At 37.1% G+C, this 16,997-nt stretch overlaps 1 protein-coding gene across 1 annotated transcript in view; it reads right to left on the bottom strand.

Annotated features, from left to right (window-relative positions):
• EMCN (endomucin) overlaps positions 1 to 16,997 on the bottom strand; it is a 127,712-nt gene that overhangs the window by 22,040 nt on the left and 88,675 nt on the right. The window contains exons 3-6 of the mRNA XM_064285508.1: positions 10,877 to 10,972; positions 10,576 to 10,629; positions 8,567 to 8,662; positions 513 to 537 (exon numbers count right to left, since the gene is read on the bottom strand). Of these exons, the coding sequence (XP_064141578.1) occupies positions 513 to 537; positions 8,567 to 8,662; positions 10,576 to 10,629; positions 10,877 to 10,972 (271 nt within the window). The remainder of the gene's footprint in view (positions 1 to 512; positions 538 to 8,566; positions 8,663 to 10,575; positions 10,630 to 10,876; positions 10,973 to 16,997) is intronic.

Here is a 16,997-nt window from a genome sequence, read left to right as displayed (position 1 = left end):
TGTTGCAGAACCTTGGTTACAATGATTGGCTGAATTGCTAACCATCAATTTGGTTATTTTAATAAAGTCAATGCAAATGGTTAAGGCAAAGCCACTTAGAGCAGCCTCAAGGTACAGGAATGATTTTTACCTAATTGTGATAAACATACTGAAAATTTCACTGGCAAAACTATTTTAAAACTCCAGTTTTTTTTTTTTTTCCTATGATGTTTCCATCATATTTATATTCATTCTTTTTAAATTAAAAAAAATTTTTGTATGATTTCATCTTTTGATTTTCCATTTTACTACCTTATCCAAGCTTAAAGAACAATCTTCTCTTTTAGTTGTTGGAATTTCTCTATAAGAATAGACAGAATTCTGACAAATAGTTAGCCAAATACCACATATATTGGATTCTACACAAATGCCTTTAAAAAGAAAAAAGAAGCCTAAGTAGAGGATCATTAATTTTCCTTACGTAAATAGTAAGGTCAGGGTTTATAGAAAATAATGATGACGGCTTTACTTACTGATCATTTCCATTTTCCCTTGTGCCTAGGGGGAGAGAGTTGTTATTAAAGTTAGAAGGTTCTTGGCTACAAAAAAAAAAAAAAAAAAAAAATCCCTGAGGCCCCTACCAGCTTCTTTGCAGAGACATTGTGTGGCTTTAAAGTTCCGAGCAGTTGTTTCTAAAGCCAATTTATAATTTTTTATTCCCCGCTGACCACTTCCTCGGGTGTGGTTAACACTGATCCGACATTAAAGGGATAGTCTTGATTAGTTCTGAGCTAATTAGTTCTGGACTAATTTTGATCTTACGATTTCCGTATAAAACTACTGTTCATCACTGCTCATCCCACAGACCCCAGAGTATGTTTCAGTTTATTTCAGGATCCCTGAAAAACAGTTACCTCAAGTATTGAAGTCCTTTTTTTTTTTTTTTTTTTAAATCAGAGAATCGATTTTTCTACTTTCTCTCATACATTGCTTTTTGGGGGGGCACACAAATTGTTATATGTGCGGTGGGCTACTATATAGATATTGTTTCTAATTAAACCTGAAACCCACTGATTCAGCCTCTCAAAAGTGTCCTGCAAAGTGTTGCTGAGGCTACTGACTGCAGATTATCATTTCTATGCTTTGCCAGGCTGCTTCACAAGTGTCTGAGAGAAAATAACTTGGGCTTTGAGCGGAAACTCAGGACGATCCATCCTGCACAAAAGCCTGGTATTCCTGGTGTGGGCGTTGGTGGTCAAAGCTTGCATTACTGTCTGGCTGACAGTCTGTCCAAAGACTTTTGGATGTGTGTTGTGTGTGTGTGTGTGTGTGTGTGTGTGTGTTAGAAAGAGAGAGACTTGGTTTGACACTGTTCAGGACCACAAGTGCTTTTGTCATACTAATTAAAGAAGTACATTCAGGTGCAATGAATTAAATCTTGATTTGGAATGAGTTAATCTCAATAAGGCTCCATTTTCTGATGACATCTCTATACTCCTTTTTATTCTAGTCTAGTCTAGTCTACTCCAGATTCAACCCTTTGCTCTCTACTACTGTTTTGACAACATCAATTAATGGAAACTTTAAAGATCAATAAAGTCAACAAAATGGTAAACCAGTAAACTGAAAAAAACATCCTTTAAATGAATTCATTTAAATATATTGAACATTGCTTACCTTCGGATAATTTATCAAAATTTTAGCATATTAAATATTTCCCATATGAAAGGCACTTAGATATGATGTGGCCAAGAAGCTAAATAGGGCAACAATAATATTATTGAGTACATTCCAGGTACTTTCATGAATTATCACTCAATCCTCACAAACCCATGCAGTTATTATTCCCATTTTATACATCAAAAATAGAGGCATATAGAGATTTTTAAACCAGTTCAATACACCTATGCATCTCAGGTAATAAATGGCCAATTAGGAAAGCTACATTTAGTTGATTGCTTAAAGTTTCCTTGGTTTTGCTCCTGATGTCACTCAGGTATCATTCCATGACTACTCAGCTGCTGTCTCTTAGATTTCCTTTCATCTCTGATTTAGCTCTTGTCATTGGAATATGCTTTATGAATTTAATTCACTTGGCTTCGATCATACTTGCTTTATAAAGTTATGACTTTCAGTAATGTTTTGGATTCTTCTACGTCTGTCACCTTGGCTAAAATCCCCAGTTTCACTTTTAATTTCTAAGATTTAATCCATGGTGCCGTATGCTGTTCACCAACTAGATCTATCCTGGTCTTCCCTACTCTAAATAGTTGTTTTTATTTATTTATTACATAAAAGCTTACACAGCAAATTAGATTCCCTTTTTACAATTTTTATACAAATTTTTCCATTACATTGGTTACAATTTTCACAATATATCAGTATTCTCATTATTTCCATTCTGTTTGTTCTGTTTCCATTATCTAGCTTCCCTTCCCCTACTTGCCTTCTCATTTTTGTTTTTGGGTAGATGTTGACTGTGTGGTCTCATATAGTTGGTTTGTAAGGGAGCACATTACTCACGGTTGATATTGTTCATTTTGTAAGCCAACCTGTTATTTGGCTGAAAGGCGACCTCCAGAAATAGCTTTAGTTCCAGGTTGAAAGGGTATCTTAAAGCTGCAGTCTCAAGGGTTCCTCTACTCTCTATTGGTCCAGTAAGTCCAGCCTTTTTCAGGAATTTGAATTTTGTTCTACATTTTTCTCCCATTCTATCTGGGACCTTATATTGCGTCCCTGGTCAAGATGGCCAGTAGTGGTAGCCAGGCACCATCTAGTTCTTCTGGTCTCAGCTTGGAAGAGGCCTTGGTTCATGCGGGCTTTTAGTCCTGTGGACTGGTTTCTTCTTTGAGCTTTTGTTTTTTTTTCCTTCATTCTCTTTGCTCCAGAAGAGTCTAGAGACCAATAGTTATATTGGTCTCTCACAAGCTTTTAAGACCTCAGATGCTACTCACTAAACTAGGATGTAGAACATTATTTTTATGAACTATGTTATGCTAACTGACTAAATTGTTTCCCGAGACTATGGTCCTAAGCCTTCTAATCCAATAAACCAATCCCGTGAGTTGTTTGGATACGTCTGCGGAGCCTCCTCTGTAACTGTGCTCCTTACGTGCTTTCACATATATAGGGATGTATGTACATATACATACAAATGTGTACATGCATATGCCTACAGTTACACCTATATATGCACTTGCATTTACTGGCATATGTCTTCCTATACACATATATGCATACATATCTACCTGTGTAACCACACAAAGATTTTTTGGTTGTTGTTACAGTTGTGGCAAAATTATGAATGTTATAGCGTTTACTGAAATTATCCCTTTTTCTTGTGTATGTCTTAGAGTCTTATTTACCTTGGACAAGTTGTGCTGACTTCACTCATATTTGGTATTGCTTTTCCCATCCCCCAAATCACGTGTCTACTATCTAGAAGGAAACCCTGGTGGTGTATTGGTTAAGAGTCTGGCTGCTAACAAAAGGTTGGCAGTTTGAATCCACCAGACACTCCTTGGAAACCCTATAGGCGGTTCTACTCTGTCCTGTAGGGTTGCTATGAGTCAGAATCTACTCAATGGCAATAGATTAATGAATACTATCTAGAAAGAGTTTTCCCCTCCCTCTCATCCCTGCTAACTGTCAAAGAATGTTGCTTTCTGTGTGTATCTATTCTTGACTTTTTATAATAGTGCGACCATGCAAAATTTATTTGTTTTTTAGTGATTGACTTATTTCACTCAGCATAATGTCCTCCAGGTTCATCCATGCCATGAGATATTTCTCAGACTCCTCATTAGTCTTTATAGTTATGTAGTATCCCATTGTAAGTGCACACCACAGTTTGTTTATCCTTTCTTCTGTTCATTGTCATTCAGGTTGTTTTCATGTTTTTGCTATTGTGGATAATGCTGCAATGAACATAGGTGTGCATATGTCGATTTATATCACTGTTCTTATATCTCTTGGATATTTACCTAGAACTGGGATTACTGAATCATAAGGGATTTCTATTTCTAGCTTTTTGAAAAAGAGTTCTTGCTTTAGGTAGTATTGACATTTTCACAATGTTAAGTCTTCCAATCCATGAGCATGAAATGTTTTTCCATTCATGTAGATCTCCTTTAGTTTCTCACAGTAGTGTCTTATAGTTTTCCTTGTATAAATCTTTTATGTCCCTGGTTAAGTTTATTCCTAGGTATTTTATCCTTTTGGGGGCTATTGTAAATGGTGTTGTTTTATTGAGTTCCTTTTCGGAGTCCTCCTTGTTAGTGTAGAGAAACCCAACTGATTTTTGTATATCGATCTTGTACCCTGCCACTTTATTTAATTCTTCTATTAGTTTCAGTAACTTTCTTGCGGAGTCTCTGGGATTTTCTATGTATAGGATCATGTCATTTGCAAATAAGGATAGTTTTACTTCTTCCTTTCCAATTTGGATACACTTTCTTGCCTTATTATTCTGGCTAGGACTTTCAGTACAATATTGAATAAGAGTAATGATAAAGGTCATCCTTGCCTTATTCCCATTTTGAGGGAGAATGCTCTCAGTCGTTCTCCCTTGAGAATAATGTTCGCTGGTTTGGTTTTGCATATATGCCATTAATTAGGTTGGGGAATTTCCCTTCTATTCCTATTTTGCTGAGAGTTTTAATCAGGAAAGGGCATTGGGTATTATATAATGCCTCTTCTCTGTTGGTTGAGACGATCATGTGATTCTTTTCCTTTTTTAACTTATTTATGTGGTAAATTCTGTGGATTGATTTTCTAATATTGATCCATCCTTGCATCTCTGGTATGCATCCCACTCAATCATGATGTATTTTTTTTTTACTATACTGTTGAATTCTATTGATTAAAATTTTGTTGAGAGTTTTTACATCTATATTCGTGAGGGATATTGGTCTGTAATTTTCTTTTTTTATGGAGTCTTTGCCTGGCTTAGGTTTTAGTATTATGCTGGCTTTGTAGAATGAATTAGAGAGCATTTCTTCACTTTTTATGTTCTGGAATAGTTTGAATAGAATTGGTATCAACCCTTCTCTGAGTGTTTGGCAGAATTCTCCAGTGAAACCATGTGGGCCAGGGCTTTTTTACTGGGGGGGGGGGGGGGAGTTCTTTTTTTTTTTTTTTAATGATGTCTTTAGCTTCTTCTTTTGCTATGAATCTGTTCAGGTTTTCTCTCTCTATTTGTATTAGCTTAAGTAGGTAGTGTGTTTCTAGAGATTTGTTTTCTTCTAGGTTTTCAAATTTGTTGGAATAGAATTTTTCATAATATTCTGTTATGACCCTCTTTATCGCAATTGGTTTTGTTGTAATGTCACCCATGTCATTTCTCATTTTTGTTATTTGTGTCTTCTGATTTTTTTCCTTTGTCAATTTGGCCAGTGGTTTGTCAATCTTATTGATCCTCTCAAAGAACCAACTTTGAGTCTCGTTGAGTTTTTTCTGTTTTTTTTTTTCTGTTTTGTACTTCATTTATATCTGCTCTGATCTTTATTAATTCCTTTCTTTTGGTAACTGTGGTCTTCTTTCGCTGTTCTTTTTCTATTTGTTCAAACTCTTTGGTCCAGCTATTCATTTTGGGCCTTCTTTTTTGATGTGTGCATTTATTGCTGTACATTTTCCTCGGAGCACTGCTTTTTCTGTGTCCCAAACGTTTTGGTATGTTGAATTTTCATTCTCATTTGATTCTAAGAATGTTTTAATTTCATTTCTAATTTCTTCTATTACCCGATAGTTTATAAGTAAGGTGCTATTCAGTTTCCATGTATTTAATTATTTTTCCTTGTTCTTTCTATTATTGATTTCTAGTTTAATAGTGTTAGAGTCAGAGAGGATACTTTGTATTATTTCACTGTTTTTTAATTTATCGAGGCTTGCTTTGTGGCCTTAAATATGGCCTATTTGGGAGAATGATCCATGTGCATTGGCGAATGTGCTGCTGTTGGGTGGTGTGTTCTGTACATGTCAATGAAGCCAAGTTGGTTTATTGTGTTTTTTAGGTCTTCTGTATCTTTGTTGAGTTTCTTTTTAGTTGTTCTGTTCATCATTTAAAGTGATGTGTTAAAATCTCCTACTGTTATTGTAGAACTGTTTGTTGTTCTTTTCAATTTTGTTAGCCTTTGTTTTATTTTGGAGCTCCATTATTGGGTACACATTTATTACTGTTATGTCGTCTTGGTGGATTGACCCTTTAATCATTATATAACGCCCTTATTTGTCTTTTATGATAGGCTTTGACTTAAAGTCTATTTTATCAGACATTATTATTGCCATCCCTGCTCTTTTTGGTTATTGTTTGCTTTGCTTGGTAGATTTTTCTTCCTGTGTGGAATGTGTCATGTTGCAGCAGGGTGGACGTTGAATGAGGTCACTAGGATCTCCTACTCATCATTTGGCAGAAGTGTAGATGGCACCTGTCAAGATATGGCTAGAGCCAATGACGAGGTGATGTGTCTGTTCAGCCAGTTGCTGGGCTTGGGCATAAGGGACATTCTTGCCAGTCACTGGATTGGGAGATATGATTTGTAAATTTCCTTGTTTGCTGTTTTCATTCAGTTTCTCCTTCTATTTGGTGTTCACTCTAATTCTTCATCCTTCCATTTGCTGTTCTGGGTTCCTAGATTGTCATCTGTGTCTGTTTCACATGGTTTCTTGGTTCTTTGTTGTAGGGGAACAGGGTGGTGTGTGTGACTAAGCCACCATTTTGAGCTCCTACCTCAATAGGGTTTTAACAGCATTTTTCATGATTTTTATGATGTGCCATTTATGAAATCACCTGTGATGCTTATAGCACTGAGTTGATTTTTGTTTGTTTTAATATTTTTTCTTGGAGTACAGTAATGATTGTATGCCAATAGACTATTTTCTGCATTTATACCTTTCCTTTTTGGGTTAAAGCTCAGACGATTGTCAATGTTATCTAGATAAGCTTAATTTTATACCGAAATCTCAGATTGATGCTGTCTTCCAGAAAGCAGAGTGGATTTACTCTTTTTCGAAACTTAATGAAGTCTCACCCACATACTTGAAGAACGATTAACTGAGGGTGTTTAACAGTGCTAATTTAATGATAACAATGCTGTAAATTCTGTTTGTAAAACAAAGTTAAAATAACCAAATAGATTTGGCTGATTGTACAAACTTGATTATAAAGTACCATACGTCATAGATATTTTATACTTTTTTTCTGAATGATCCAATTCACATGTAGAGTCTTCTTTAACAGAATATGTCAAGTTTTCAAAAAGCTTATTTCCAAATAATTAAATGCAAAGCAGTTTTTCAATACAGGATCATTTTACAAATGAATTTAAGACAAATTTTTTTTTACCTATCCTATATACTCCATACTTACAGGCTTCAACTTGGATGGTTCATATCCCATAAAAGACAAGATAGGCGGTTTAGAAACTTAGAGAAATTAAACTAATTTATAAAGATGTTATTTCCCCTCTGGAAATCATGTAAGGAAACATATTTCAGATATTAGTAAGAAGTTTATTCACCCACTGTCAAAGGAAGATACGTAGATTTTTTTTTTCTTATCTCCTACTAAGAGCTAAAATGAGCACTGCCCCCAACTCTCCCTTGCACTGTCATGATTGTGTATCAAACTGTCCACGTTTCACATGGCCAGAGATTGGCCTCAGGAACAGCATTTGTTAGTGTCCTGGGCACAGCGTCCACGGTATAAACAAAGAATAATGTGCCTTATACAGCTTACAAAAGTAATTGTTCTTTACTTTTTAACAGCTTATAATACTTAGAGTTTAGTTGGTGAAATGTTTAGAATCCAGATGTTGAAAGACAGGATTGGATTTTGTTGAAAATTTAAAAATTTCACTCAACAAGCATGTATTAAAGCTCTGCAATATAATAGTAACAATACAATGTGATCAATATGTGGTTTGTGACTTGGAGGGTTTGTCAGACTTGTAAGGGAGGCAAGCACATAAACAAGTAACTGTACTGTAGAATAATCAGTTGCCAGTGAGTCAATTCTGACTCATAGCTTCCCCATATGTGGGTACAAACTCCCAACTGAAAGACAGGCAGTTGGAATCTACTCTGAGGCACCTCAGAAGACAGGCTGGTGATCTACGTCTGAAAAATAAGCCATTGAAAACCCTATGCAACACATTTCTGCTCTGCTACATGTGAGGTCGCCGTCAGTTGGGATCAGCTCAAAGGCAACTGGAAAAAGCAACATTCTTATGAAGACCTCTATCTTCCTATTACATGGAAATGGAACAAATTTTCACTATAGACAAGGCATGTCATTTTGTACCCTCTGTTATATACCATCTTCCCCTGACCACCTGCAAAACTGAGACAGTTTCATCAGAAAGAATTTGCCCGTATTTGATAATATCCATAAATAGTAGCTAATCCCAATTCCTTACATTCACTGGCATACAATGGATTTCTCTACCCTTTCCCATCCATTCCTGTTACAAAGTAATATGACATTTTACTTCTTTCCATAACTACTCTCTCCTCTTAAAAGCTTAAAGTCAGGTTTAGGCTGGGTACATATACTGCTTTCAGGAAAATTAAACAAAACACTGTTACTTACCTGGGTCTGTCTTCCGGCACATTCGATACAAACCCACCAGAACAAATGCTGAAAGTGTTATTACAATCAAAGCAATAACCACTGGCAAAATAACACCTAAAAAGTGTTGGAGAGATTGTCAATTAAAGCAGCTATTGAATTTCACCATAGCTCATTAACTGAGCAAAAGCATGCATGCCTCCTTTCTTCTTTAAACACCATTTTATTTAGAATATTTTCATTTAGGTAAAATTTATCTGATCCACGGGTTTAGCTCTAGTTGTCATTTCTGACATATCCACTTGATGTCAGTCTTGTAGCCTTTCTGAACCAAAATTCCAAACTAAGCGGGGGTGTTCTCCCACTTTCCTGGAGACTGGAGGAATGAGGAGATAGAGGACCCGAGAGACAGATGACTTACTCCAGAGCTATAGTTAAAATTCACATTCATATATCGTTTTCTTTACTATTTCATAATGTAGTTACTGGAAAAAAAATATATGTATCTCATATTGCAACTCCTAATCCCAATGCTGGCTTTCTAGAAAAAATTCACAAATATTTTTTCCACGATAATATCTTAAAAATTAAAAAGGCATAAAGTAAACTGATATAAGTGGATATCTCAATGGATATTATTTTTAAAATAAACAATGTGACTTAAGATAGATGTGTGTGTGTGTGTGTGTGTGTGTGTGTGTGTGTGTGTGTGTGTGCCTGAGTACGTGTGTTTGGGGGAGTCGGTATTCCTGCAATAGGTTAGGAATAGCTTTTCCCTTTTTTTAAGAGGAGGGTTATTGTTATTTTTTTTTTTTGAATCACCTCTCTTCTTTTATGGCAGTCAATCCCAGGTTAAAACAGTGATGAAGGCAAAAGAATCTTTTATAGGGATATAACTATAAATACCAAAGCCATGTCATGGTTACTACTCAGTTAATGTACTCTCATCTGCTTGCATAGGTGTTCCTTATATATTTATTAGAGAATGAGAATAGTTAATTGATTTTTAGGGGAATTTACATTTCCATTGTTATGGTTGAATATTTGTTAGCTAAGTTAAAAAAAAAAAAAAAAAGTTTTACTAGGTTCATAATAGTCCTAGAGTGAGACTTGTTGAACTAAATGCTGTGTGATTAATATCACTAGTGCTAACCAAAAAGTCAGCAGTTCAAATCTACCAGCCACTCCTTGGAAACCCTATGGTACAGCTCTTCTCTGTGCTATAGGGTCGCTATGAGTTGGAATAGACTGGAAGGGAATGGGGTTTTTCTAATGTTTCCCAAACTGTGGATGCCATGAATAGGCAGGTCGATTATTTCTATGCTGACTTATTTAATAGGAGGGCTTTTCCTAAGCCTAAGGCAATATTTTATGATTCTAGCTTCATATATATTCATCTTATTCTTAATTGCTAGGAAATTATTGAGTATCTATATTCGGCCTTAGCATACACTTATGTTATATGACATATATACGTATTTAGTAAAATGGAACGTTTTAACAAAGGCCATTTTTAACATTAAGATAAAGCTCTGTAAAGGTGATCAGTTCATTTATATGGGGAGCTCTGCCTGTGCACCTTGGTTTATCTAACCCCATCAACTCACCTCTGGCCCTTGCTGATAATCATGGTGGTATAGTGGTTAAGCTACAGCTGCTAACCAAAAGGTCGGCAGTTCAAATCCACCAGGGGCTCCTTGGAGACCCTATGGGGACCCTACTTTGTCCTATAGGGCCACTATGAGTCAGTTGGAATCGACGCGACAGCAACAGGTTTGGTTTTTTGGTTTTAAGGTAAGGTTAAAAAAAAAAAAAAAAAAAACCTCAGAGGTATGCTCATTAAGACCAGGCTCACCTGGAGAAAATTCTTAAAGCAGGAGACTATTAGATCAGTTTTATGATAGGATTGCAGGTTCAGTGAAGTGGAGAAAAGGCTATCCATGACTGCCACCTAACCCCCCCCATTACTGGGCACATTCTAATATTTTGCATATCAACTGCCAGGAATGGAGATAGTATCTGTTACTCACTAGAATAAGAGGAGCTGGCTGAAGCAGCGCTTGCATTTTTTCCACTTTCAGTTCCTATTATTTTAAGAAACAAAAAAGAAGTCAACTTTGGTTAATATGTGCCATTCCTCACAATCTTTTCCCCTCCCCATTTAAGAAGCTTTTCTGATTCATGGATATAATGCCCCAAGTGTGAAGAAATTCTCTTTTATCCTGAAAGCGCTCTGTTTTGTGAATTAAGATTGTCAGGGTTTTTTTTTTTTTTTTTGGTGAAGAGGGGTGAAGTGAAGCAAGTTTCCACTCATGCACAGAGTAGTCATACCTTGAGACTGCAAGATGTTTTCTGACGTTGACGTTGAGGACGTTGAGGATAGTGTACTGATTTCAGGAGACGATACGTCTGGTTGTGAAGCGTTAACTGTAGGGAAAGCGCAAATCTAGAGTCAGACTATGGTATTAACTCTTTCTACTGGATTTCTTTGCAGATTCTGTTTGCATTTCTGAAGATCTGTGAAAATTGTTTGCTTATCATTGAATAACAGGATAAAATACCATGGCAGTGCTAAACCTATTTTAAACTTATTATATTTCAACTCACAAAACCCTGGCTTAAGTATTGTATCTTTAAGAATTGGCCAAGAAAACTCGAATAAGTCAATAACTCTTTACCCTAGGATGTGCTTTATAGAACCTACTACACAAGATTCTTATGGTATACCAACAAGTTAACCTGCAAAAAACATTATTTAAATTTCAGATATTATAATTTTGTGTGATAGTGATTTTTTTTTTTCCACCACACATACATAAAATGGAAAAAATGCACGTACTTCAGATTTTTTAGTGTTTCTTAATGATTAAAGAGAAAAGCTTGTAATTGTGACTTTGGTTAGAAGGTTGGGAAAAAAAAATCAAAGAAGACTCCTTTGTTTTCATGACTAAAGCTGAGCAATTTTCATGACGAAAACTCAGCATTTTATTACAAGTATATGCCTTATTTAGAATAACTGCTGCTTGGTTGTATTTCTACCAATATCCTTGCTCTTTCTTCCAAAGACCACATTAATTTTACATTTATTTTATAATTTTTTCCATACGTTAACATTTGCCATCTTCAATCAGAAGAACTGATGCAAAAAATTATAATTAAAATTTTGTTACTCAATACTAACAAATCTCAATAAGTTTAAGGGAATATGTATGAATAGCTAAAGATTTTATAAGTTTATAGCATTTATTCTTGTGTAGCTGAGCTAAAATACAGCTTAAGTTTAGAAAATTAAAAACAAAACAAACCTCATTCTCTTTCAGTATGAAGTGTGCTATTTCTATCACATCTATTTGCTTTGTTCTGCTACTGAAATGCAAGTTCCTGAAGTACAAAGACCATAAATCCCACCACACCCCATATGGCACCCAGGGTACAGTGGGTGTTATGACTGTGGCCCCCTTAGGAGTATTGAAGCCATGTATAATTACATCAAAGAAATTGATATTGCCTCTCACTGCCTTGGCTCTTTCTTTCTTTGCCACCCACAGCCTAGCACGCACTGCATCCTCATGCATTTTTGACATCCGTGGGAGAAGAATAATGTTCAGAGTCTGTGCAGCTCTTACCATGCAAGAGATCTGTGGGAGGGAGCTAGATATATGCCCCTAAGAACAAAGAGAAATGTCAGCCTAGTGCACTAAGCAGGCAGAAAAAGGAATATTAAATGAAAAAGTGGTAACTAGCTGAAACCTTGGTACTTTTAGTTGCTTGTTCCAGTCAAGTGCTTTAGGGAGAATAAATATTTCTCTAGTTGTGTTGGTAAAGAAAAATGTGTCTGATTAAATAATCAACAGTATTAATCAGCCAGAAGTTTTCCAAAGGTTAACCTTCGAGACTCTACATCCTACCTTATTACCATCTTATAGACAGGCTAAGTGGCAGCTCTCTCACTCTTTCTCTCTCTCTATATATACATAAAAACCCATTGCCATCGAGTCAATTCCAACCCATAGAGACCCTGTAGGACAGAGTAGAACTGCTCCATAGGGTTTCCAAGGAGCTGCTGGTGGATTCTAACCGCCATGCTTTTGGTTAGCAGCCATAACTCTTAACCACTGCGCTGCCAGGGCTCCACACTTTCTCTCACTATATAGTCAATAGGACCACTGGTGGATCAGTGGTTAAAGCACTCAGCTGGTAATCAAAATGTCGGTGGTTTAAACTCTTTCTCCACAGGAGAAAGATGTGGCAGTCTGCTTCCATAAAGTTTTATAGCCTTGGAAGCCTGATGGGGCTGTTCTACTGTTTCCTTTCTGGTCACTATGAGTTGAAATTGACTCAACAGCAGTAGGTTTTTGGTTTATATATTCAATCATAACAACATGTAAGTAAATATACATATATATGTTATTAGGAAACCCTGGTGGCGTAGTGGTTAAGTGCTACGGCTGCTAACCAAAAGGTCAGCAGTTTGAATCCACCAGGCACTCCTTGGAAACTCTATGGGGCAGTTCTACTTTGCCCTATAGGGTTGCTATGAGTCGGAATCGACTCCACAGCAGTGGGTTTTTTTTTTTTTTTTAATATATGTTGTTATGGATTTAATTGTATCGATCCACCCATATAAAAAGATATGTTGAAGACCTTACTCCTGGTACCTGTGAAAAGTGACCCTGTGTTTAGAAGCAGGGTTTTCTTTTGAGACAGTATCCATTAGGATATCATGAGTTCATACTACAGTAGGGTGGGTCCTAATCCCATATGAGTGATGTCTTGTAAAAGAACAGAGGCAGAGACATACAAGGGGAAGAAGCCACATGAAGATGTGTCTACACAGCCAAGGAATGGATGGCAGAGATTGCTGGGAGCCCCCAGAAGCTAGGAGAGAAAAAAAGGCAGGGCATAATTCCTCTATCAGAGCCCTCAGAAGGAATCAATATGGCTGGTATCCTGATCTGGACTTCTGTGTAACAATAACTTTCTGTTCTTATAAGCCATCTAGTTTGAGTATTTTGTTATAGCAGTCCTAGGAAACTGAGACGTGTGCGTGTGTGTGTGTGTATTTCTTAAACTCTATAAGTTTTGGTTTACTCATTAGTATAATGGAGATTTTAAAAAAGCACTACATACTCAAAAAATATTTTAAATATATAAAAGATAATGCATGCAACATGCTCAACACAAATCCAGCAATCACAGTTAGCATATATTTATTTACTGTTCTATTAATATTTATTGAAGCTCTACTATGAGCCAGATCCTGTGCTAGGTATTAGAAGTTAAGAGCTATTCATAAATATGCTTTGTGTTCTGGACAAAAATGCTTTATCTAATCAAAGAATTACAATCATAGTCATGGTAGCATTTTGCTTGAGCAATGCCATCTTTGGGTAGAATGGCAAATAATTTTCATTTTGAGTGCGAACCCTAATCTATTGGTAGTGATTGGGTAGGATGCTGTGTTCCCAAAGATTCTGAAGCCATATCTAAGAAAAATGTGCCACGGTCAATTTACAGTGGCTGCTGTGGGCACAGGAGGAGTTATGGCAGCATCACAATACATATTTGCCAGTCTTGACTCAACTAAACCTTTTATTTTATATGTGACAAAACTGAGGCCTGGAGAGCCTTAAAAGGCTATGTCGAGATCTTCCTTGAGCCATAACTAACACCCAGATATCCTGATTACAATCCCATTGTCCTTTCCGTTACCACGTTACCTCCCTAGGCTATGAACAAGCACACAGAGTTTGTTTGTTTTTCCTTTAAAACCATTAGTAAAACTATTAGCCACCTACCTAGCATGATTTAAAATATAGTATTAAGCTCCCCCATGACCACTTCAATGCCTCAAATAGCCCCTGCTGGTCTTTCAAGGTATGGTGTCCATTCCATTTCATCCTAGACTATAATCGCACCATTAGACATGTTGCTTGGATTATAGTTAGTAGCACACTCTCTAAGAAAATCTTTTAAATTGAACACAGAGTGTTTATAATTATGGTAGTTGTCTTAGTTATTCAGTGCTGCTATAACAGAAATATCACAAGGGGATAGCTTTAAGAAGCAGAAATTTATTCTCTTACAGTCTAAAAAAAACCACTGCCAAACGAGCCCGAACGAACACGCTTATAGTCTAGGAGGCTAGGAATCCAAATTCAGAGCGCCAGCTCCAAAGGAAGGCTTTCTCTCTCTGTCAGGTCTGGGAGAAGATCCTTGTCATCAATCTTCCCCTGGTCCAAGAGCTTCTCAGCGCAGGGACCCAGGGTCCAAAAGACATGCTCCACTCCCTGTCTTCATTCTTGGTGGCATGAGGTCCCACTCCTCTCTGCTCGATTCTCTCTTTTATATCTCAAAAGAGATTGACTCAAGATACAATCTAATCCTGTAGATTGTGTCCTGCTTCATTAACATAACTGCCTTTAATCCTGCCTCATCAACATCACAGAAGTTAGGATTTACAACACTACATCAGCTCACAAAATGGAGGACAACCACACAATACTGGGAATCATGGCCTAGCCAAGTTGACACACATTTAGGGGGGCATGCAATTCAATCCATAACAGTAGTTCTGTATCCAGATTTTCCAGGACACTCTCAGTTTCAATTGCTCCATCAGAACATGTGTCAGATTGTATATCCAAATTGCATTTGGAAAGTGTGATCACTATTCCTAGGAGGATTTCATGCTAACTCAGCATTAACATATGAACATACTTAATACACAGGCATAGCTGAATTAATCATATTAGTTAAAATTTGAAAATTAGAATGAATTGAGAGGAAGGCATATGAGACACACAGATACTAACGGGAGATAAAGGTGGGAGGCAGTAGAGGATGAAACACTCCAGTGTGATAAAGAAAATAAAACCATGCCTTCTATATTTATGTCCCTTATGTTGCCTACTTTTCTTTTTGGTATACAGGCACTTAAAATGTACCTGAGGGGCTAAACTCAATTCCATTGAGTGATAATTAATTGTTTCTGATTATTCATAAAAAAATTTGAACTGGTCTTTAATTTCAATTTGATGAATTCATGTCCCACTTTAAGAAATAACTTTTCAGCATTTGTGACAGGAAATCATTCACTCCTCCTTAACACGTTTTCATTACAGGGTTTCCAGTACAGCACACTCTATTTGTTCTTTTCTCCTACACAGCAGCTTTTCTTCTATTTCCTTGGTGTTCCCTCCTCTTCCTTCTGACCTTTTCACGTGGGAGTGTCCCAGGCCTTAGTCCTTGGTCTTCATATCCACACTCACTTCTTTAGTGATTTCATTTACTTTCAAGGTTTAAGTATACTGTAATTGCCAATGTTTTCCAACTGTATACCTCTAGCCCAATTCTCTCCAAAATTCAAAATTCATAAATCCAGCTGCCTATTCAGTGTATAATAGGCATCTTAAGCTCAATACATCAAAATCTGAACTTCTGCTTTACCTACAGCCTTCTTATCCTAACCAAAACCAAATCTGTTGCTGTCAGGTCAATTCCAAAACATAAGGACTCTATAGGACAGAGTAGAACTGCCCCCATAGGGTTTCCAAGGCTATAATCTTTACAGAAGCAAACTGCCCCATCTTTCTCCCTCAGAATGGCTGGTTCCAGCTGCAGGTCTTTTGGTTAGCATCCTAGGGCTCAACCACTGGGCCACTGGGGCTCCTCTTCTCATCCAATTTGATGGCCAACATTCCTCTCAGAACCTCAGACTCAAAACTTCATAGTTTTTATTAACTTGCCTCTTTCTATCCAATCTCACATGCAGCCATAAGGAAGATTTGTTGGCTCCACCTACAAAATATATGCAGAATTTGGGCATTTTTTCCCCACTACCTTTGTACTATGGATGTTGGTGGTTCAGTAGAATTATCCCCTTCTGCCTGGGTTTGATTCTTGGCCAATGCACCTCGTGCACAGCCACCACCCCTCTGTCAGTGGAGGCTTCTGTGTTGTTAGGATACTGAAGACAGTTCAAAGGAGCTTGAACGGCCTGGCAACTTACTTCTGAAAATCGGCCAATAAAATACCTGTGGATCACAATGGTCCAATTCACAACTGATTTGGGGGATGGCACAGGATCCCTTGTTGCCATGAACTGGGGCTTACAGGATAGCAGCTAACAACAACAGAAATCCTTCTACCACTCTGTCCCAAGCTACTGTTATCTCTGTCCTAGATAACTTGCAAAAGGTGCCCTTGCATCAACTGGCAGTCTCTTCTCCACTCTCAGGGTGATCCTTTTAAATAGGACTCAGCTCATGTCACTACTCTGCTTAAAATCCCCTTGCTACCTACAGAAAAAGCCAAAGTTCTTGCTATAGCCCACAAAACCCTATGTATTCTGCCTGGCAAATCCTTCACCTCCACCCTGCCTGTTTATTCGATGTTGTTTCTTGAACATAACTAGGCATGCCCCAAACTACAGGCTTTGCTCAGTTTAACT

The sequence above is a fragment of the Loxodonta africana genome, chromosome 5, assembly GCF_030014295.1.
Source record: "Loxodonta africana isolate mLoxAfr1 chromosome 5, mLoxAfr1.hap2, whole genome shotgun sequence".
Classification (NCBI taxonomy): Eukaryota; Metazoa; Chordata; class Mammalia; order Proboscidea; family Elephantidae; genus Loxodonta; species Loxodonta africana.
The sequence above is the reverse complement of the archived record's forward strand: the minus strand, read 5'-3'. Positions and strand labels throughout refer to the sequence as shown.